General features: G+C 42.2%; 2 protein-coding genes across 7 annotated transcripts in view; both read left to right on the forward strand.

The window, feature by feature from the left end:
• The window catches only part of trip12 (thyroid hormone receptor interactor 12), a 28,732-nt gene extending 10,329 nt beyond the window's left edge, over positions 1-18,403 (forward strand). For all 6 annotated transcript variants that reach the window (XM_085245380.1, XM_085245378.1, XM_085245377.1 and 3 more), the window contains 38 exons: positions 44-149; positions 2,157-2,293; positions 3,044-3,127; positions 3,211-3,306; positions 3,397-3,548; positions 3,762-3,797; positions 3,906-4,001; positions 4,096-4,188; positions 4,285-4,446; positions 4,588-4,656; positions 4,781-4,946; positions 5,481-5,598; positions 5,913-6,069; positions 6,313-6,466; positions 7,189-7,417; positions 7,580-7,698; positions 8,147-8,354; positions 8,702-8,802; positions 10,494-10,668; positions 10,790-10,931; positions 11,130-11,321; positions 11,507-11,658; positions 11,785-11,942; positions 12,100-12,173; positions 12,282-12,481; positions 13,117-13,244; positions 13,507-13,658; positions 13,851-13,993; positions 14,104-14,260; positions 14,380-14,478; positions 14,565-14,679; positions 14,980-15,134; positions 15,247-15,411; positions 15,628-15,792; positions 15,875-15,988; positions 16,228-16,322; positions 16,598-16,701; positions 16,831-18,403. In XM_085245380.1, the coding sequence (XP_085101506.1) occupies positions 44-149; positions 2,157-2,293; positions 3,044-3,127; positions 3,211-3,306; positions 3,397-3,548; positions 3,762-3,797; positions 3,906-4,001; positions 4,096-4,188; positions 4,285-4,446; positions 4,588-4,656; positions 4,781-4,946; positions 5,481-5,598; positions 5,913-6,069; positions 6,313-6,466; positions 7,189-7,417; positions 7,580-7,698; positions 8,147-8,354; positions 8,702-8,802; positions 10,494-10,668; positions 10,790-10,931; positions 11,130-11,321; positions 11,507-11,658; positions 11,785-11,942; positions 12,100-12,173; positions 12,282-12,481; positions 13,117-13,244; positions 13,507-13,658; positions 13,851-13,993; positions 14,104-14,260; positions 14,380-14,478; positions 14,565-14,679; positions 14,980-15,134; positions 15,247-15,411; positions 15,628-15,792; positions 15,875-15,988; positions 16,228-16,322; positions 16,598-16,701; positions 16,831-17,027 (5,165 nt within the window). In that variant the 3' untranslated portion in view covers positions 17,028-18,403. The remainder of the gene's footprint in view (positions 1-43; positions 150-2,156; positions 2,294-3,043; positions 3,128-3,210; positions 3,307-3,396; positions 3,549-3,761; positions 3,798-3,905; positions 4,002-4,095; positions 4,189-4,284; positions 4,447-4,587; positions 4,657-4,780; positions 4,947-5,480; positions 5,599-5,912; positions 6,070-6,312; positions 6,467-7,188; positions 7,418-7,579; positions 7,699-8,146; positions 8,355-8,701; positions 8,803-10,493; positions 10,669-10,789; positions 10,932-11,129; positions 11,322-11,506; positions 11,659-11,784; positions 11,943-12,099; positions 12,174-12,281; positions 12,482-13,116; positions 13,245-13,506; positions 13,659-13,850; positions 13,994-14,103; positions 14,261-14,379; positions 14,479-14,564; positions 14,680-14,979; positions 15,135-15,246; positions 15,412-15,627; positions 15,793-15,874; positions 15,989-16,227; positions 16,323-16,597; positions 16,702-16,830) is intronic.
• A 3,083-nt stretch (positions 18,404-21,486) lies between these two features.
• The window catches only part of dner (delta/notch-like EGF repeat containing), an 85,025-nt gene continuing 83,984 nt past the window's right edge, over positions 21,487-22,527 (forward strand). Inside the window, exon 1 of the mRNA XM_085245388.1 lies at positions 21,487-22,120. Within this exon, the coding sequence (XP_085101514.1) occupies positions 21,776-22,120 (345 nt within the window). The 5' untranslated portion in view covers positions 21,487-21,775. The remainder of the gene's footprint in view (positions 22,121-22,527) is intronic.

Genomic DNA, 22,527 nt, shown 5'->3' on the forward strand with positions numbered 1-22,527 from the left:
TGGGGCCCAGTCCAAAAGTTATAATCACTGTTTTCTATTTTAGGTTTGAGAAAATCCACTAAGAAGCGCAGCGAGTCTCCTCCAGCAGAGCTCCCCAACTTTCGGCGGAGCACACGCCAGAAGACCACGGGCTCCTGTGCCAGCACCAGGTACACTACAGTGACAAAAAACAAAAATGCATGTTACTTCTGGATATTTATTTTTAAGGAATGTGCACATCATTGAAGCTATACTAAAGTTAAGAAATGCATATTCATGATTTATTCAGCATCTAAAATGATTGCAGTCTAATTTTAATGATGAGACCTAGTGCTGTGCTGTCAGTCTTTTCTCTTAAGCCAGAATGATGAAAAGAGCCTTTTGGTCAGGAATATCTGTCTAGAAGTTGGTCTATAAAGGTTATCTGCAGACAGATCATTAGTGGTGGCCTTTCTGTGCCTTTGTCTCTGAGGGTCCCTCACCTGGTCCACTTATGGTCAAGTGTTGGTTGGTACCTTTTGTCCTACAAAGTTCTTCCTGTAGATCGCCCAAAGCAGACCAAGGATTGTGCTGCTTGGACCTCTTTGTGCCTCTGTCTGCACCTGCAGAACTCTCACAGAGGCTAAGGTGCCAAACGCCAACAGTAGTTGGCATTTCAGAATAGGCTTTACTAAAAAAAACAAAACACACATCTGCTAGTTTATGCCATTTCTTCTACCGCCTCTGTTTCTTTTCTATTTCCCCAATAGGACATTAAACTCTTAAAAATATAAAAGATAATTTACATCCTGGAGTCCTGCTCTCAAAAATTGACAAATGTGATGCTGTCTGTGAAGCTGAATTTAAGAAATAAGCGCTTAAAGATTTGAGAACATGTGTAGTGCCATGTTCTGTCAGGACAGAACGCTGGGTCATGTGGTTGGTCGGCTGGTTTGCGGCTAATAGACTTCTATTAGTTTATGTTAGCTAACCAGAGACAGAAACCTTCGTGAGAATAAGGACACTAAAACTAAAAAAAAAAAATCACTTGTACAGCCCCTAGATGATGCAATCAGTTCACAGACAGTGTATCTATGTTATGTTATATCTAGGTCTACATTGTATCTATTTCAGTTTTTGAGAGCAGGGCTCCATGATGTAAATTAGCCTTTATATATGTAGTGCTTCATGTCCTCTTTAAGGTTGGAATGTTTACTATATTACGGTAATGACTAATCATGGTAAGTAGTTGCTAAACTTTTTTTTTTCCTTTTTTTTTTCATTCATTGGACTCAACTCACCCAAACACCTTAGCTTACATATATTAAACTCTTGGTTGTAGTCTACTGGGACCTAACTGATGCCTTTTTTGCTAGTGTGACTGCTTTATTCAGATGGGTGGCCAAAGGGTTGAGTTTAAACTTTTTATCAGTTTGCATATTAAAACTTTTAAATAACAAAAGATGAAAACTTAAAGATCCCTTGCTTTATTTCATGATGTTACACCAATGTTGCCATTTTAAAATCTGCTTGGTCTAATGATATTTTATTTTAAAGCACACGCCTCATCAGCTCCAGTGTCTGTCAGTAGCAGAGCTCCACCCAGACTGAACTGGATGTGAAGCCACTTCTCATCAAAACAGAAAAAAACTACTCAAAGTCTGTTGTTACGATTTCAGTAAAAAAACAAAAAAACAACAAACATCAAGGCTGAAACGATTTTGTGCAAATGCTGTCATTGTGTTTGTTTAGAGTTCATTTAAGCTGAACGGGTTAGCAGCTTGTATCAGCTGAGTGGCCTTAAATAATCAATATTTAGGTCTGCAAATTGGCATTTTGGGGAAAAATGTCTCCATCACAGAAGGTACAAACTGGTATTTCATTGTGTTTATAGATCAGACCAACTGACCCCAATTTATTTTACCACCCTTTACAACATGAGGTGGCACAACAATCCTGCACAATGTACATGGTTGGCAGTATGCCCATGAGTTTAACATGAAAACTTCTAACGTGCATTTGATAAAAGGGCAATAACTATGCATGGAAGCCTCTGTTTCAGTTGCATGATCCAAATTTACCATAGTAGAATCACTAGCCAAGGGAACCACTGCTATGTATTCGTATGATACAGAATGCATTGGAGTTTGACACTATAAAAGTATAATAATCAGAGTCTCTTTGTACGCATGTAACAGTCGGCGGGGCTCAGGCCTGGGCAAGCGCGGGGCAGCCGACGCTCGCCGACAGGAGAAAATGGCCGACTCCGACAACAACCAAGATGGGGCCAACTCATCAGCCGCTCGCACTGATGATGCATCACAAGGGGCTTCAGGTACTTTCGCTAACAAATTAAGATTACTTATTGCAACCAGAAATAACTCAAATGTTGGAATGATGTGTGATTGGGGTGTAGCTGAACATGTACTAAGAGGTTTTTCTAAAGTAAAAGGTGAACTACTAAGATTTCTGCTCCGATCTTTCTCATAATTATAGACTAGAAAAGTCGGACTAACTAACACCATGTTTTTATAATAACTCACATTGCAGTTTGAAAATGTCAGTTAATTATTCACTTCATTATTCAATTAAGCTTAAGACTTAAAAACTCCTTTGTCCCACACGCCATCAAACTGTTTAACTCCTCTCTGGAGGGGAGAGGGAGGAGAAACAGGAGGACAAAGGAGGGGGGAAACGACTAAGCTGTAGTGCCTCTTCACCTCACTGTACAATACCTTGTGCAATACTTTTTGTAAATAGTCAATGGTGCAATAGACCTAAATACTTGAAATGTGCAATTCACTTGTATTTTTATTCCTATTTATTCTATTTATCCCCTTCGTATATTTTATTTATATTTGTCTCTGTATTCTGTAACTTCTGTCGGTGCTGTGCTTTTTGGAAATCGAATTTCCCAGAGGAACCCACCCGAGGGATTAATAAAGTTCTATCTTATCTTAAGATGATTCAGATTTCCATTCATTTATGTGAAGATGAAAACTTAACACAATTATGGCCATTTAATACATTGTTTTCACTTCAATAAAAAAAAATTAAAATATGAATTTTTACGGTTTATTTCCAGCGTCAAGCTCGGTTGCTGGAGCAGTGGGCATGACCACCTCTGGTGAGAGTGAGTCTGATGATTCTGAAATGGGAAGGCTTCAAGGTATGTTAAAACCACCTTAGAGATTTCTCATATTACAAAAAATATTTGACCTTTTAATACATAAAGCTTTGTATGTCCTTTAGCTCTACTAGAGGCCAGAGGTCTCCCTCCACATCTTTTTGGGCCCCTGGGACCCCGCATGTCTCAACTCTTTCACAGGACCATAGGCAGTGGAGCCAGTGAGTAATGTCTTCTAACATTGACATCAGCGTTCTTGTTGCACTCAAAATATTTTAATAAAAAAAAAAAAATCGCTCCCTTGTTTTCAGGTTCCAAGGCTCAACAGCTTCTGCAAGGCCTCCAGGCCACAGGTGACGAGTCTCAGCAACTCCAAGCCGCAATAGAAATGTGCCAGTTGCTTGTGATGGGCAATGAGGAAACACTTGGTGGATTTCCTGTGAAAAGTGTCGTTCCTGCCTTGGTAAGTCCTATTTTCTTTGGCTGTTTAGCTTCCTGTACTCCACAGCCCTGTTTCCTGGTTTTGAAGCAGTGTCTCACCTATTCATTGTTTTACAGGGAAAAATTCCTCCCACAGTTATGTGTAATGTAAATATTGGTTGACAGAAAATCAGTTACTTTTTATTTTTTCACATGTATGCTATTTAATTCCATGTAACTGCTTGCTCTTTCGCAGATTACACTGTTACAAATGGAGCATAACTTTGATATTGTGAGTATGACTGGCTTCTGTTATTGTAAATGTCGTTGGTTTATTTACTTTTTGTTTGGGGGGGGTCATGCAACTGATTATCTTCACATCATTGCTCTGTGCATTCAGATGAACCATGCCTCGCGTGCACTCACTTACATGATGGAGGCCCTCCCTCGATCTTCTGCTGTGGTGGTCGATGCCATTCCTGTCTTCCTGGAGAAGGTAAAGCATGGCACTTTCTGTCAGTAATCACTTGTTAATTCATAACAGTGACCTTCTCATATGCTAATGGATTGTTCGACTTTCTTGTCTGCAGCTTCAGGTGATTCAGTTCATTGACGTAGCAGAGCAGGCCCTGACTGCCTTGGAGATGTTGTCAAGGCGACACAGCAAAGCCATTTTGCAGGCCGTAAGTGTTACGCTGTCTTTTTGTTGTGCCATTAATTTGTCTTTTCTCTGCTAGCCGCATTTAGTCGTAATGATCCTCACCTGTCATCCCTTATAGGGTGGGCTTGCTGACTGCCTCCTGTACCTGGAGTTCTTTAGCATTAATGCTCAGAGGAATGCCTTGGCTATTGCAGCCAACTGCTGCCAGAGCATTACTCCAGATGAGTTCCACTTTGTTGCTGACTCTCTGCCACTGTTGACTCAGAGACTTACTCATCAGGTACAGTTTTCATATAAAGGATACTGATCTGACATTAGCAACAACGGTACATTACGTCTGATTTGGGTCAAGCAGTGAGGTCATTTATTTAATGTGGTAAATCTTTTACTTATCCACCATTTATTCTCTTGCCTTTTTTAGGATAAGAAGTCAGTTGAAAGTACTTGTCTCTGTTTCGCCAGACTGGTGGACAACTTTCAGCATGAAGAGGTCTGTACCTCAGTTTGTTTTTGGTAGACCATGTTTGCTGTTTCAGTTGTTTCTTGCCATTTAGAGATTTGTAGTCCACATGCCCTCTTAATGTACATTTATGCATCTCCGTTCAAATCAACAGAACCTGTTGCAGGAGGTGGCATCAAGGGACCTGTTGACAAACATCCAGCAGCTGTTGGTAGTGACTCCTCCTGTGCTCAGCTCGGGGATGTTCATCATGGTTGTGCGCATGTTTTCACTTATGTGCTCCAACTGTCCATGCCTGGCAGTCCAGCTTATGAAACAGAGTGAGTAACATTTGCACATAGGCCACACATTAGTAGGCCCCCTGACAGTATTGGCTTTTTCCTTTTTGGTTTTACAGTGTATTTACTTTACGGGATAGGATATTTTTAATAGATTTAAGACGTGCTAGTTACTAGATACAGTTTGGTAACTTGTTTCCCCCCACAAAATTACTGAAATCCAAATTATGACTGCCTGTCAATAGTGGTCCTGCTAACAGCTACATCAACCTACATGATAAAGCTTTTCATTTTCTGTTTCTCATCTTGTGAACTTGCAGTCTTTATTTGCCAGCAAACCAAACAGATGTGACACTAAACATGTACTTAATGCTATTTTTGTGAACGTTTGCAGTCCTATGGCTCTTTGTAAATGATTTAAAAAGAATTGCCATGTCTTGAAATTAATTTATTTTATTCATTGCGCAACCCATTGATTTATTTTTATCAGTAGTGTTATTATGGTGTGTATGAACTTGAAACATAACACTTAACAGAGAAAATGTTTGTTTTTATCTTTTTTTCTCTTCTAATTAGACATAGCAGAAACTCTGCGTTTCCTTTTGTGTGGAGCGTCAAATGGCAGCTGCCAGGAACAGATTGAACTGGTACCCCGGAGCCCCCAGGAGCTCTACGAGCTGACCTCACTCATATGGTATTGTTAAGGTCACACTGGGCAGTGTGGCAAAAATTAAAGACTAGCAGACATACAGACACCTGAGCAATGTTTTTATTTTGTTTGCTGCACATAGTTTATCAAAACTATGGGCGTCAGTGTGTTTTACCACTCTCTGTGTGTGTGTGTGTGTGTGTGTGTGTGTGTGTGTGTGTGTGTGTGTGTGTGTAAACGTGCATATCTTTCTCATGTAATTTAAGGAATCTTCCTTAAAACAACAGCTTATTACTTTGTGGCATTTTTGTCTATAACATTTTTGTTGCATTGGGTAACCTCTGTATTTTCCCTTTCAGTGAGCTGATGCCCTGCTTGCCCAGAGAAGGCATCTTTGCAGTTGATGTAATGCTTAAGAAGGGCAGTGTCCAGACAACAGAGGGAGCAATCTGGCAGTGGAGGGATGACCGGGGACTGTGGCATCCTTACAACCGCATTGACAGCCGCATTATTGAGGTACACATTACTGTGTTGTTATTATTATGTTATGTCATATCAGTTTAGTCATTGTTGAAATTTTATTTATTTTGTAATATATTATAATGATTTAGTAGGATGCTACAATAAAGGATAACTAAAGAATGAATAATGGGTCGACTTTTAAACCTTGTGTCAGAATATTTAATGTGTTAGGATCATGTGTGGGTATAGATCTGTATATCTCTCACTGATATTGGGTGTGGTTGTCTTGCTCTGCAGACAGCCCACCAGAACGGGGAAGATGAGATCAGCTTGTCAACCCTCGGCCGCGTATACACAATTGACTTCAACTCTATGCAGCAGATCAATGAAGACACAGGAACAGCACGTGGTATCCAGAGGAAACCTAACCCTCTTGCTAACCCCAACACAGGTATTTTACTAATGATATGTGACGAAGATATGTGTGAAGACGAGTGTATTTTAGCAGAGAATAGAATGGGAACAAACTCCTTGGGTTGACTTATTTTAGGCTCGTAAAAGGAAAAGTCCTTTGAAAATCTAAATAAGCTCTCAGTGCCTAATGAATGAAGATTTATTTATTTTTTGTCTTGTGAGGGTGGTAGCTATAATCAGCTTGGAGTCGCACAGCTATATTTCTAACAGTGACAGGTTAACGGCCCAAAAAATAAAAGCAAAAAAAATTCCCTGAAACAATTCCTTCGTTGTTAAATGCAATGTTTTAGTGGTGCAGCAGCACGAGCATTTGCCCCAGATTGTTTGGTATGCTTCATTGAAATTGAATTTGTTTGCTTCAGTACACACTGTAAGCTTAACAGTTACTCAGAAAAATGGCAATAACAATAGTTCAGCTAGTGCTAGTATGGTCGGACACATTAGCTAAACTTAAATTTTGTAGCTACTGCTGTTATTATAGCTTAAGGATAGTGTGTGTGTGTGGGGGGGGGGGCTTTACAGCTTCCTAATTGGCCACAGCAAAAAGAGAACTAAACTATGACCCAAACAGTGAGGTATATACTAAACAACTACTATACTCTACTACAGACCCCTGAAATATTTCATTTTATCATTATGCAGTTATTGAGTGCATATGGTTAATGGCATTAATCTGACCCGTTCCATGTCTATCATTAGGCAGCCACCAAGAGGTCCGTCGTGAAGATGCACGAGCCCAGTTGATGAAGGAGGACCCTGAGCTGGCAAAGTGCTTTATCAAAACTCTGTTCGGGGTCTTGTATGAGGTGTACAGCTCATCAGCTGGCCCAGCTGTCAGACACAAGTGCCTTAGAGCCATCCTCAGGATCATCTACTTTGCTGATGCAGAGCTGCTGAAGGATGTGCTGAGGAACCATGCTGTGTCCAGGTAAGAGTCTAGGCTACTGGCTCCTGTTAGCACTGATATTAAATCTGGTTGTGGTCTTACAGTAGGCTAAAGATGTTGGAAAGGAAGAATTTTAAAGAAACAACAGGGCCAGTGTTGGGATTTTAAATTAAATTGACCTTTGTCTTGTGTTTATTTCTACAGTCACATTGCCTCCATGCTATCTAGTCAGGACTTGAAGATTGTAGTGGGTTCACTGCAGATGGCTGAGATCCTCATGCAGAAGCTCCCAGATGTTTTCAGTGTTTATTTCAGAAGAGAAGGTAGTGTATGATCCCATGGAGAACTGTGGTTTCTTATCTGTTCATCACACCAATAAGACAGTATAAGCGTTTTGTAAAAGAAGTATGCTCTGAAGCTGTCACTTTGTGTTAGTTTTTTGTATGATGTCATAGCTAAATTAATGTTTGTGGATGCAAATTGTTAAAGCTTTAAATGCAAAGATTTTTTTTAAATAAGATAGTAAAATGTGACAGTTAAGGCTGACTTTACCTAAAACCTTACTATATTGCAAGTGTGGCAATGGTGCATTGATGCTAATGGTTTCCTTTGCATTTTTTCCCCTGATGCATTATTCCCTGAATTACCTGAAATGTGAATTGAGTCCCAGTCCTCAGCCAGAGCTCTATGCTGGCGTGGAGCTCTGTATTGTGCTTCTTTTAAGGCTTTTTTTTTTTTTTTTTTTTGCAATACTTTCTTTTTGTCTTCAAGGTGTCATGCACCAAGTGAAGAATTTGGCAGAGTCTGAGAGCTTTTTGGTCACTAGTCCTCCAAAGGCTTGCCCTAGTGGCACCGCCAGTCTCTGCACTACCACCATCAGCACTGCATCCACCACATCTGCTAATAATACAACTCCTGACCTGGGCTCACCCAGCTTCCAGCACAGCATGGACGACTCGCTGGACCTCAGCCCTCAAGGGTGAGTTTGAGGCCATATGTGGCTTTGGTTTGGCTATCTAAGGAAACGATATACATTTATTTTTTATTTTTTTTTTATTTTAGCAAAGCCAAACATCCAGTGTGTATTTGGAAGAAAAGCTCATAAACACAAAGTAATTAAGTCATTAAGAGCAAATATTGTTGTCAAATAGTTGCTCAACTACTTAAATGTAAACAGAGCACAGATAATGTATATTGTCTGCAATTAATACATGTTACTATTTATCAAAGCATTATAGGGTATGTATGTCTGTAGTTAATGGAAGAGCAAATATCTTTATAAATAACCACAAGAGCATGAAATAAATAACTTTCTCTTGCACATAGGCGGTTAAGTGATGTCTTAAAAAGGAAACGACTACCTAAAAGAGGACCTAGAAGGCCCAAGTACTCGCCACCAAGAGATGATGATAAAGTAGACAATCAGGGTGAGTGTCCCAGACACACTTTGAGACACAAATATGTTACAATAATTTTGTTGAAAAAGTTCTGAACCATACTCTTGAACTCAGATCAGTATGAGACTAATTATATTATACAGATTGACAATATTATTTGAACGTGTTTTTTGCACATTTGTTACTGTTTTGATGCATATGTTAAAGCAGGGGTGTCAAACATTTGCAGGCCACATGCAGCTCACTTTGATCTTAGGTGCTGTCAACACTGTACACAATGCAGAATGGTGCGTAACAAGCAAGCAAAATAGGCAGAAAAATATCATCATCTATTTTTGATGGAAAAGTGATCTGGAAGCACACTGAGAGCAAGAGAGCTGTGCAGGAAGTGTGGTGTGGATTTTTCTTTTGTTTGTTTTGGTTGGTGGTTTTTGTTTTTTCCCTGTTAATACAAGGGTAAGATAAAATTCATGACAATGTTTTTTCAAACGTCTTCTTTTGCTGCTGGTTCAGTGAATTTTTGTCAGAGGGTGCGAAACTTGCGGTTTCAGAATCTCCGAAATGTCGGTTTTCAGCTCCTGGGGGCACATCTGTGTACGCGCCGTCGGGTAAACAAGCCCACTTTGTGTTTGCATCTTTTTGCGGAATCTGTTTACCTGCTCTTTGGTCATTTGGTTTTTTTAGCGGTTTAGTGGTTTTGAATCCGTTTTGTGGGCTTTTATCTGAGATTCTGAGATCTGTATTAAATTACAGATCTGGGAGTAAAACCAGATGTTCTCCCTTTCACCTCTGGGGGCATTGGGGTTCAACAGGTTAATTGTTTATTGCTCAATTACTTTGTATAGTATGAATAGCCATGAGGGAGGTTTTTTATTAGTAGGAAAAGTTGTAAAACTTTTGAAAATACAGTCAAGTCTAGAACTTCTGCTTGTGCTTGCTTGTGGTGAGCAGCAGATCAAAGAAGTTAAGAATTATAAATGACTTCCTTAGCTGTGAGACTCATTTAAACACTGAGCCATGGCTCTATGCCACATGCAGACATTTCTGCATCTCTTCCATTCAAAGACACTTTATATAATTTATTTTATGTAATACTTAACACTGAACTGTGAATGTAATACTTTTTGTCCTCCACAATGGAAAATGGCTGAAAATAAAAGCATGTATCACTTTATCCAGCTCCTAATGTCATGTAGCCTGTGCTCGTTTCTTCATTTCCTGACTGTCTCTCTGTGTAGCTGGTCTGCACCACTACACATGCTGTCTTGGGAACATCTACCTCCCTTCCTCCTTTTCACACAATGGGATGATCCCAGTCTGTCTTTGCATTTGATTGGTTGGATTGCCCATCAAAATAAAGTCCCACCCCCTGCCTGCATGGATTCTCAGCAGGGCTGAAGTTTCGGCTCCTATGTACAAACGTACCATTAATAACTGACACATGAAATTATCTAGCGGGTCGGATATAATTGTAGGGCTGTACATTTGACATCCCTGTGTTAAAGTAATACCTGCCGGCTAATATTTACAGTGTTGATCAGAACCTGTTGGTGTACAGTAACTTTTGGTACACTGAATTGTTTAGTCATAATCCTTTTATTTATTTATTTTTTTGTATTATTAAAAAAAAAAAACCAAAACCAACCCCAAATGAGCTAAATCTATAATAATCAAATATTTTTTATGTTATTAGTTGATAATTCTCCTGTTCTTCCTTTTAGCTAAGAGCCCTACCAGTACTCAGTCACCCAAATCATCCTTCTTGGCCAGTCTCAATCCCAAGACATGGGGCAAGCTGGGTGCTCAGACCAACAATGCCAACTCTGAGCCCTCGCGCACAGCAGGAGTGAGTGGCCTCGCAAGGGCCCCTCCCAAGGACTCAATTTCAAATAACCGGTACGGTTGTGAGTTAACGAAGACAGCTTAGCTTTGTCTTTACTCCTATATTATCCAAATCTCCCGTCGTGGGCTAAACCATCGTCCTTAACAAGTGAATTATTTATTTTGTCATTTGTAGAGACAAAATTAAGGCCTGGATCAAAGACCAAGCGACTAAGTTTGTGGAGCGCTACTTCAACTCTGAAAATGTGGATGGCAGCAACCCTGCACTGAATGTCCTCCAGAGACTTTGCACAGCCACCGAGCAACTCAACCTCCAGGTAAAACATGAGGGCTACCTCGAAAAAGAAGTTATTGAACAGCTAGCAACACCTTGTACAGGGTTGGTTTGTTTGAGGTTTTAAAGTTATAAGATGTATTCCAAGAAGAAGATGGTAGTTGTACTTGTTGAGTACAAAGTAACTATCAATAGTTAAACCCCATACCTGAAATATTTTATCATCTGATGCATTTCACAGGTGGACGGTGGTATGGAGTGCTTAGTGGAGATCTCCAGTATTGTGTCAGAATCTGATGTGTCGTCTTTTGAGATCCAGCACAGTGGGCTGGTGAAGCAGCTGTTGGTCTACCTGACCGCCAACACAGACAGAGAATTGCTGAGTCGTGATGTGCGGCTCAAAAGGTTCCTCCATGTGTTCGGTGGCTGTCCGGTGAGACTAAAACATATATTATTGTTAAATTATCTTATTCTGCTCAAGTCTGAAAGTTCTGCAGTGATCTGTTTTTAGAATCAACGGTTTCCTCTAATAAATGTGTTTTACAGGAAGATGGTGGAAGCATGTTTGCTGGGTTTGTTTCTAACTTTTTATTTTTAAATTCCCTCATTTTGTCTCAGCCTCCAGGAATGGAGCCCATAGGTCGCCTGGATCTAGCTGAGAATGCACCTTACTTGGCCATGGTGCACAAGATGAACAGCTGTCTGAGCCAAATGGAGCAATTTCCTGTCAAGGTGCACGATTTTCCCAGTGGCAACGGCAATGGCAGCAGGTCTGTGGCTTTACGTACATTTTGTTTCCAGCTGTTTGTGCACATTTTGGTGTGGTGTACTTTTTTTTTTTTTTTTTTTTTTTTTTTTTTTTTTTAATTGATATGAATCTCCCACTCTCTCCTCAGGGGGTCTCAGGCACTCAAGTTCTTCAACACACATCAGCTTAAGTGTCAGCTGCAGAGACACCCAGATTGCACTAATGTTAAACAGTGGAAAGGGGGACCTGTAAAGATCGACCCTCTGGCTCTGGTGCAAGCCATTGAGCGGTATCTTGTTGTCAGAGGTGAGAGACATTTGCAGAATGTTTATGTCAACTTGTGCTTCAACCCCACTGCAGGGCACTTTGCATTGTCCAAGAGACCAAACGTTTTTCAGCTGTTAGCCATTTTTCAGAACTCGCTGTTACGTTGCATTGTAAATTTAAAATCTTGTCTCCACAGGATACGGCCGAATCAGGGAAGAAGACGAAGACAGTGATGATGATGGCTCAGATGATGAAATAGACGAATCACTGGTATGCGATTCCATTCATGCCAAATAATGGTTGTGCGTGTGCTTCTATATAATCCTCTGTAGATATGCATCTTTTTAATCCCTCCTACGTGATTTCTTGATTACTCAGGCGGCTCAGTTTTTGAATTCAGGCAGCGTACGTCACAGACTGCAGTTCTACATTGGTGACCACCTGCTACCGTACAACATGACGGTGTACCAGGCTGTGCGGCAGTACAGTCTGCAGGCAGAAGAAGAACGGGAGTCAACAGATGATGAGGCAAACCCACTTGGCCGAGCTGGCATCTGGACCAAAACACACACAATATGGTATAAATAACCACTTTTTATACCAACTAAATATCTCATGACAATCAAGATTCAAAGTCTCTTAAAGGGTTTGGGGGGGGGGGGGGTGACCGTGGCTCAGGGGGTTGGGAAGTGCATCTGTAACCGGAAGGTCGCCGGTTCGATACCCGGGCTCTGTCCTGGTCGTTGTGTCCTTGGGCAAGACACTTTACCCTACCGCCTACTGGTGTTGGCCAGAGGGGCCGATGGTGCGATATGGCAGCCTCGCTTCTGTCAGTCTGCCCCAGGGCAACTGTAGCTCTCCTCCACCAGTGTGTGAATGTGAGAATGAATGAATAGTGGCATTGTAAAGCACTTTGGGTGCCTTAAAAAGCGCTATATAAATCCAATCCATTGTTTGTTGTTTAAAATATTGGAGTTTACTGCTTTAGTTGCTCTAGGTCAGAGTGACAGGGAAAAGGCATGAAACAGCCACTTAAAACCAGTGAAGATCCTTTACAGAGGCTTGCAACACACCAGGATGCCCCGCTTTTCAAAGACGTATTCTTCTCTGTGGCCTTTTAGAAGTAAAACTGGGACTGTACATGTTTTTTTTGTTTTTTTTGTTTTTTTTTCTTAAAGCATGGAGACCATTTTCTCTTTTATCCTGTAAACAGGTATAAGCCTGTGAGGGAGGACGAGGATGGAAGCAAAGATGCTGTGGGTGGCAAGAGAGGCCGAGCCCAGACTGCTCCCACCAAAACCTCACCCCGCAACGCCAAGAAGCAGGATGAGCTGTGGCATGGTGAGAATTTTGGATATCTCAGGAGTAAGGCTTTGTTCGTTTTACATTAAAACCTCACCTGCTGACTATGAAATACTTGATGTCACTGACATTGAAATGTCAAGCAGGCCACACAGACTTGTACATCTGACATTTGATGTCACCTTTGCAAAGTTTAACTGTGAAATCAAAAAGCAAGTGAGCGGATCTGTGGTCTTATTGTTCAGTTTCTACTGAATCTAAATGTGTATGTTTTGATTAAAACTATTCCCATTGCTCCCAGATGGTGTATGTCCCAGCGTCATCAATCCCTTAGAGACATACCTCACTTCGGAGCCACCAGAGACCATAACTTTTGATGACCCTTCTTTAGAGGTCATCCTGCTGCTGAGGGTCCTGCACTCCATCAGTAGATACTGGTTCTACCTGTATGATGTAAGTCTCCTTTGGACAGGATTCTGACAGTGAGGAACTTAGTGTGTGTTTGTTTCTGATAGAGTTTTGAACACCAAATATCGTCCTTAAGAAAATGTTTTCACAGGCCTTTACACAATTAGGATTGTTCATTGTGTTGGGACATAAAATATTCCAGTAACATTGACTTTAATATTTTATTTTGTTGTACAGAACGCTGCGTGTAAGGAAATTATCTCTACCAATGAGTTCATTAACAGTAAACTGACAGCCAAAGCCAATCGTCAGCTGCAAGACCCTCTGGTCATCATGACTGGGAACATCCCCACGTGGCTCATTGAGCTTGGGAAGTCCTGGTAAGTTTCACAAGAATAGTCTGTGATCTGTTTTGCAACGCCAAGATTACATTTGTTGGGGTTGTTGCCTGGCTGTAGTAACACACTTTTCTCTCTCTTTTCCTCTGCAGCCCCTTCTTCTTCCCCTTTGACACTCGGCAGATGTTATTCTATGTAACCGCCTTTGACCGTGACAGAGCAATGCAGCGCTTGTTGGACACAAACCCGGAGATCAACCAGTCAGATTCTCAGGACAGCAGAGTTGCACCACGTCTGGACAGGAAAAAGGTGCAGTGTGTTACTTCGAAGCATTGTGCTGTACTTTTTCTACCTTGGAATCCACATCTTGTGTCGTGTGACCTGCTAAATGTGATCACGTGATTCCCTCTGTTATGCTGTGTTTTCAGAGGACGATAAACCGCGACGAGCTCCTAAAACAGGCAGAGTCTGTGATGCAGGATCTCGGCAGCTCCAGGGCAATGCTCGAGATTCAGTATGAGAATGAGGTATTTAAGTTTCTCGTATCTGAATACTCAAACTCTGAAAGAAAATAGGAGGAAAGTTTGGACTTTGTTTTCCCTCTCCTTTTCAGGTGGGCACAGGTCTCGGTCCCACTCAGGAGTTCTACGCTCTGGTGTCTCAGGAGCTTCAGCGCGCCGATCTTGGTCTTTGGAGAGGCGAAGAGGTTACTCTGGCCAATCCAAAAGGTACCAGCTTATATCCTGCAACTGTGAACAGACGTGCGGGAAATGATGAAAAGTGTTGTTAAATGACGCGAGTCTGTTAATACAAAACTCATTATCGAGGTAGTCTTCATCTCATTAGTCAGGCGTTAATGAAAGTGCTTAAGTTTGGTTTTTGAAGGATGTCGTTATTTAGGGGCCACTGATTTTAATTGATCAGTTTTCCCAAGAAGATATGACTGGAAGCGAGAAATGCATTTTTATTCATATTTAATGTTACAGTATCTTGTATTAACTTTCAGTGACCGCCTTCTTGTTTTGCAGGAAACCAAGAGGGAACCAAGTACATGTTCAGCTCCAGAGGACTGTTTGCTGTTCCCTTCGGCAGGACGACCAAACCAGCGCACATAGCCAAAATCAAAATGAAGTTCCGTTTCTTAGGAAAGCTAATGGCTAAAGCCATAATGGACTTCAGACTGGTAACGGCCTCCATTTTCATCTCTTGCACACCGTTTAGCATGCGGAGGCTGTAAACATTTACATGTTAAAACAAACTTTCTGACCTGATCCTGTCCTCCTCCTCGTCTTTAGCTGGATCTGCCCTTGGGGCTGCCATTTTATAAGTGGATGCTACGGCATGAGATGTCTATAAGCTCCCACGACCTGGTGAACATTGATCCCGGTGTTGCCAAGTCAATCCAACACTTGGAGGATATTATCCGCCAAAAGAAGAGGCTGGAGCAAGACCGATCACAGGTAGAGCGCAGAGAGCTTGTGTTTAATGAAATTAGCCCAGAGTATTGTTCTGTGGAACGATGCCTCTAAACTTACTTAGAGATACTGCTGTTGGTAGTGCTCCCCCTTCTTTGTACATATTTTGGTGTCTCTTACCTTTAGATCATACTTTATACCCAGAGCAGTTCTCCCTCACTTTTCTCTGCTAACCTGTTTGTCCTCGTTTGTTTCCATCAGACGAGGGAGACGCTACAGCAGGCTCTCGAGAGCCTGAACATGAATGGCTGCTCAGTGGAGGACCTGGGTTTGGACTTCACCCTTCCAGGATTCCCAAATATTGAGCTGAAAAAGGGCGGCAAAGACGTCCCAGTCACAATCTACAACCTGGAGGAGTACCTCAGGGTATTTGAGTTTTTCTAACAACCCACGCTTTTATCAATCCCCCCGTCCCCACTGTTCTTAATGTTTTGCTTTGTCCCTGTAGTTGGTGGTGTACTGGACTCTAAATGAAGGAGTGTCCAGACAATTTGAGTCTTTTAGGGAAGGGTTTGAGTCGGTCTTCCCGTTACATCACCTGCAGTATTTCTACCCAGAGGAGGTAAGAAACTTTGTTTTGTTTACTGCGTGGTAGTCATTTTAAATCTATCTGTAATGATGAAATTCAGCAGTTTTCAACAGTGTGTCAGCATTGCTTACAGCCGCACTCGGTGTGTTTTTAGGAATGCAGGGTAGACAAAAATGGGTCAAATATAGACACGAGTTGTTTACACTTTTGGTAAAGTAAATCCTGTGCTCATAGTTTGGATTTTCTCATTCCGTTCTCACTTTAACATTTAGCTTGACCAGTTGCTGTGTGGCAGTAAATCGGAGACGTGGGATGTCAAGACGCTGATGGAGTGTTGTCGACCGGATCACGGATACACACATGACAGGTGAGACAGTCTGTGGCTCTTAAGTTTTAGATCGTTGTAAATCTCAGCGTTCTTCAGTATTTATGCGAAGAATTTGGCTGATGGTGGCAAAGCATGATCAATTCCACATTCCTGGCTCTTACTGGAAATATCGTGACTCTCGTTTCTAGTAAACAGAACCCACAGTGCAGTCAGCTAGTTGCACCAGTTTTACCATCATTGCAAAGCAGAGGAGTATTTTTGATCATTTTAGTAACACAGTAACTTTTCTCAACCATTTCATCCCGTTTTTGCAGCCGTGCAGTTCGATTCCTGTTTGAGGTGTTGAGCAGCTTCGATGCCGAACAGCAAAGACTCTTTCTGCAGTTTGTCACAGGAAGCCCAAGACTGCCTGTCGGAGGTGAGGCGCATCATACACACACGCACACCATTTAATGAGCCTGACATGTGACTCTTAATCAAATAAACTCGGATGTGTTTGTACTGCAAGTCTGCCCCGCGCTCACCCGCTGTTGCCCTTGCACGGCAGGTTTCCGGAGCCTGAACCCACCTCTGACAATTGTGAGGAAGACGTTTGAGTCGACGGAGAATCCAGACGACTTCCTCCCCTCAGTCATGACCTGCGTCAACTACCTGAAGCTGCCTGACTACTCCAGCATAGAGATCATGCGAGAGAAACTGTTGATTGCGGCTCGCGAGGGCCAGCAGTCTTTCCACCTTTCCTGATCTCGCCACATCTCAACATTAAAATGCCTTCTACAGCAGCCGATGAAATCATGACTTCCTCCTTAGTTTTTTTTGTAATCACACACATTAAGGCTACATGTACAGCCTTCTTGTTAGAGAAAGCAGCTTGCAGAAAAATTAAGACTCTAAATATATATTTGCTGCCCCCGTCTCTCAAAAAAAGGAGGGGAAAAAAAAGAAAAATGGAAGGGTGTTCCATGACGCAGAACTTAAAATATAAAGAGAGTAAAATCTTATATCAGTAGTTGAGTAATGTTAAAAAAGATGAAAACATCTGGGTGACATTTTAAATTGCTATGTGATATTTAAACAAGACAAAAAAGACAAAAAAAAAAAGGGATGTCTCCTCTCCAGAGTGGTGGACAGCATCACTGGGTGACGGGGGAGGAAGGGGAGCGGGGAGGGCGGGTTCCATTGAGCAAGCTAGGTTTACTTTAGCTCCAAAGATCATTTGTACAGACAAATTTGCAGACTTTGCTCATTCTACACATTTGATAGAATAGCTCTTTGTTTTCACGTCTCCCCCTCAGTTCGACTGTTCGCGTTCTGTTCTGTATTATATTCGCCCCCAGTTCGTGTGTTGCATTGTTATTATAATTTTTTATTTTGATTTGGTTCGGCTTCCCCCTCCCCCCAGTGTGTCTTTGCTTCAAGTTGTGGAAATGAAAGTTGCAGTTGGTTGAATGCGGGTAGTGATGAGCTCATATTATCTTTTTTTTTTTTTTTTTTTTTTTCTCCCCCTCGCTCTCTCTCCCTCTGCTCCTTCTGAGATTGTGTTCTGGCCTCATTTCTGAGAGCTTCAGCTCAAATGAAGAGTTGTAACTAATGTGTTGACCAGGTAAATTTTTTTTGCTCTTATTTTAATAGAGTTGGCGTCTTTCTGTTGGATCCTACCGGACGCGTAGGGTTATCTTGGTAGACCAAGCTCTGAGCAACCCTCAACACATAATGTAGCTGGGCACAAAGTTTGGCTGGTCTCATTTTTATCGTTTCATAGCCAGATTAGCATTTCAAGTTCATTTTCTGGAATAAAATATATATGCAGTTTCACACCCCGTTTGAAGTGGGAATGTCTGCTTTACCTCTTTTTTTTTTTTTTTCTTTTTTTTTTCTATATTGTCTTTATTTCTTGCTGTAGTGTTTTTTTTTTTTTGTTTTTTTTTGTTTTTTTTTCTTTGCACTGCTGGCTTGGAACAAACTGTGGTGTGCACCTGCAGTCTGTTGCCAGGGGAGGGCGCCACTGTATGCTCTCCTGGCCCCAACGTTCATGTGCTGGTTTCTAAGATCTGCAATAATTTACTGCATCAGGTTCATGTTTTTACCTGAACATAAATAAAGTAACTGTTTGACTCATATTACTGTTTGACTAATGCTCTTTGCCATTGCTTTGGCATGTTGGAACCAGCTGGGTTATTTCATAGTTCTTGAACAGTTTTCAGAGGTTCCCCCAAAGCTCAATGTTTTTCAACACCTGTCATTCTGGATCACAGGACTCCACGGTTTCCTGGTGGAAATGATTTGCTGTGGAGACGGTAACCATTTATTGGGCATGGTTTGACAACAAAAGAGCTTAGCTTTAGATTTAACGTCGCATAAGATGTGTTTGGAACACAAAGCCATTTTCCATTTTGGACGTCTGTTTGTAGAAAATGGTTTCATTGATTAAAAATGTAAAAACAAAACATGTTGGTTTCATCTGACAAACATCTCCGTGGACTGATGTTTAAACGTCAACCTCTCTTCACGAGCTGTGCCTGCAGTAATGCCAGTGTTCAGAGCCACTTGGTGCATTGTGAGGTGAACATTTTCACCTCACAATGCACCAAGTGGCACCAGTGGACATTCATTATGGAAATGGGGAAGGTTGAGGCCAGGATGACATAGACAGCAGAAAGGTTTTGTATTGATCACATTGAGCATGCTGCAACAACCTGCAGCTGTTTTAAATGACTGACAGCATCAATCTTACATTATGGACAAGGTCAAGGACTGTTACAACTTTTGATTTCACGGCATAGGAAACGGATGTGTGCTTTAATATTTCTCCTGAATTACACTTTCCATGTTATTAGTTTTGATGACTAAAAAAAAATTATATTTGTAATAAATAAAAGATCTGCTCAAATTCAAAGGTAACCCTGACACTTAGGATATTTGTCTCTTTCAAAGCCTTACTTGAGTTGCCAGTATAGTTGCAGGGGTGGGCAATTCCAGGCCCCAAGGGCCGGTGTCCTTCAGGTTTTTAGATCTCACCTTGGGTCAACACACCTGAATCACATGATTAGTTCGTTACCAGGCCTCTGGAGAACTTCAGGGCATGTTGATGAGCTAATTTAGCCATTTAGATCAGCTGTGTTGGTTCAAGGACACATCTAAAACCTGCAGGGACACCGGCCCTCGAGGCCTGGAGTTGCCCACCACTGGTAAGGTCTAGAGTTTGAGTACATGATAAAGGCAGGTATCGATCTCTTGTTCCTCATACTAAAGTTTTGGATGTACAGTGCATCAATGCTTCATTTGTTCCATATTCTGTCATGTTACTCCAAAATAGATGAAACTTGTTTTTCACTTCAAACTTTGACACTTGAGCCCGTAATAACACAGTAGAAAGACGTTTGCTTAACATTCTTGCAAATTTATAAAAATATATAACATGTACATAAGGATTCACAGCCTTTGTCACGACACTCAAAATGGATCTCTGGAGCATCCCCATAAGAGCACAAGAGCACCAATGAATTGTGTGTAAACCTCAGAGACAGGATTGTGCCGAGGCACAGATCTGGGGAAGAGTACAGAAAAGTTTTTGCACCACTGAAGGTGCCGATAAGCACGGTGGCAACATCATCCATAAATTAAAGTTTCTGTAACCACCAGGACTCTTCAAACAGAAGCCGCCACATGGCAGCCTGCAGGGAGTTTACCAAAAGGTACCTGAAGGACTCTCAGACCATTAGAAACAACAACTCTTTAGCGTGAATGCCAAGCGTCAGGTCTGGAGGAAACCAGGCACCAATCATCACCTGACCATTACCATCCCTACAGTGTGGCATGGTGATGGCAGAGAAACCGAGAGACTAGACTGGGTCGAGGGAAAGATGAATGCAATATTATACAGAGACATCCTTGATGATAACCTTGAGCACTCTCGACCTCTGGACTGGGGCAAACGTTCATCTTCTAACAGCACACTAACTCTAAGCACGCAGCGTCCATCCTGTAGATTATTGCCATCTTGTGGTCGCAGTCAGCTATTGTCTCTGAAGACTGCAGTCTCTTATTTTGGCCTCATAAGAAACTGCAGCTCCCCATGTCCTGTAAACCTTGACTGGACCTGAGCGAATTGAGAGGTATTCGGGACACTGAATTGAAGACCGCCTCGCTTCCACGTGATTTATGACCTCAGTAAACTTTTCCTTTTTTCGAGTTTACGTTTGAAGTCTTATTTTTAAAGCAGGTGCTTCAGATTCTGCGATTTATAATTTAATTTAAAGTGAAACGAATGGTCTCGGTGAGACCTGCTGATCTCTGTCTTCAAAGAGATGGAAACAGCTGGACTGTGATGTCATTGAGGTGCTGTCCGTTTTTTATTTACAGTCTATGTCTGTCTTTTCGTTATGTCCACAGCTGTCAGGTTGTCATACTTCCTGTAATCAATATATTGGCTTTGACATCGACCGCTACATGAACATGATCAACTGTAATCACCTACTGCAGGATTTTGAACAACAAAGAACTACATCATATGTCTGCTCAAAGAAAAATCTACCCCAAAAGAGAACTGATGGCAACATTTTAAACACATTTCTTGGCACAGTTCACTGATGCTCTTAAAGCTAAAAAGCAAGGGATTTGAACTCATTTTAAAACAGCTCTAAACATGTCTGTGCTGTTGTGATTTGGGAGGCCTAAATAACCCTTACTTTCAGTTTTATCTATGCACACTTTTTTGTTACAGAACTTTATGGATTAAGTTTTCGGAGCATACCAGCCAAACTCGATCAGCATGATTTTGCAGTATTCAAGCCCAGAGTGCATTATCTCCCTTATGGTAATGCCGCCTGTTATCACTCGAAAGCAGCCAATCTTTTGGCAAAGCTGATGAGTTTTCTCACCAACCCCTCCTTCTCTGCTTTCCCTCCTCCCTGCCTCCTTGGAGGCCAAACTCCAAGAAGAGGATATGGATGATGAGACTCTAAATGAGGAAGGTGCAGTGCTCCTCTTCACTGTTTTTCTGCACAGTGAAGGCAAGCCAGGAGAGGGAGTGTGCATGAAGTTGGTGATGATGATGAGGAGGGGGTAGCGGAGGATGGTGTGTGTGTTTGTGTGTGTGTGTGTGTGTGTGTGTGTGCGTGTGTGTGTGTGTGAGAGAGAGAGTGTCGTCAGCAATCATCGTCACTGTGACTCGGAGGCAGAGAGCCCTCCCCTTCTCCTCTCGCATCCCTACCTTCTCTCCATCAGCCAGTCTCCTCTCAGTCATTCTACCCGCGCACAGCTGAGCCTCAGCATCCAACCAGCCTGCCTCCTCCTCCGCCCCTCTCTCGCTCTCTCCTCCTTTCACACACACCACACACACATTTCTCATATACCTCTCAGTTGCTGCTGAGCCCGGTCAACAGGAGCAGCAGCTCTGAGCAAAGGCGCAAAAGAAACACACAACCTTTTCCCCCGCACCCCCCCCCCCCTAAACAAAGAAAAGAAAAGAAAACCAGACTAAGAGGATCAAGATGAGGATGAGTGTGTTCAGTGTGCCGGCAGTTCCTTGTTGCCGTCCCACAAAGAACGCAGGGAGCTTCACGTCCCCCCTGCTTCTCACCGTCCTGCTCCTGACCAGCGGCAGCAACAGCAGCAGCATCGGGGCCGTCCCCTCTCCGTTCCAGCTGGCCCCGGACACCCCGGCACCGGCCGAGCCCACCCCGACCCAGGCGACACCTCGTCCGGACCCCTGCGAAGGCAGACCCTGCCTCAACGGGGGATTCTGCTTGGCCCTCCTCCCCTCGGCAGGCAGGCCAGAGGACATCTGGGAGTACGCGTGTACGTGTAACCAGGGCTTCACTGGACGCAACTGTGAGGTATTTAATTTTTTAACCTTTTGCTACCTGTGTTGTCACACGATGGACTGTGAGCAGTCCCCGTAAGCGATGCTTTTGCTGGAGAAGATTTCACATACTTAGTGAGCAGGAAGTGGAGGTCAAGGAGTAGCCGGTGCAAGTTTGGCAATTTTGTTGGTCATGTGGAGAAAACTGGCACCAGCTGTGTCACTTTCTGTAAAATCACGGTGGGAAAATGTAGTTTAGTTTGGTTTAGTGCGCACTTATGTTATTATAACTAATTGTTTTCAGTTGTGGGAACTTTCACTGCTATTTTAGGATCATAATCGAGGCTTCACCAAAGATGACGTCAGTGACAAACCTGCATCATGTGTCCGTGTTATTTCTACGTGCGCCTTTACACTAGATTAGGCTGAGGGTACACTGCG

This window comes from Mchenga conophoros, linkage group LG14, assembly GCF_057382185.1.
Source record: "Mchenga conophoros isolate Kocher_MC1m ecotype Shallow Benthic linkage group LG14, M_conophoros_male_GT1.1, whole genome shotgun sequence".
Classification (NCBI taxonomy): Eukaryota; Metazoa; Chordata; class Actinopteri; order Cichliformes; family Cichlidae; genus Mchenga; species Mchenga conophoros.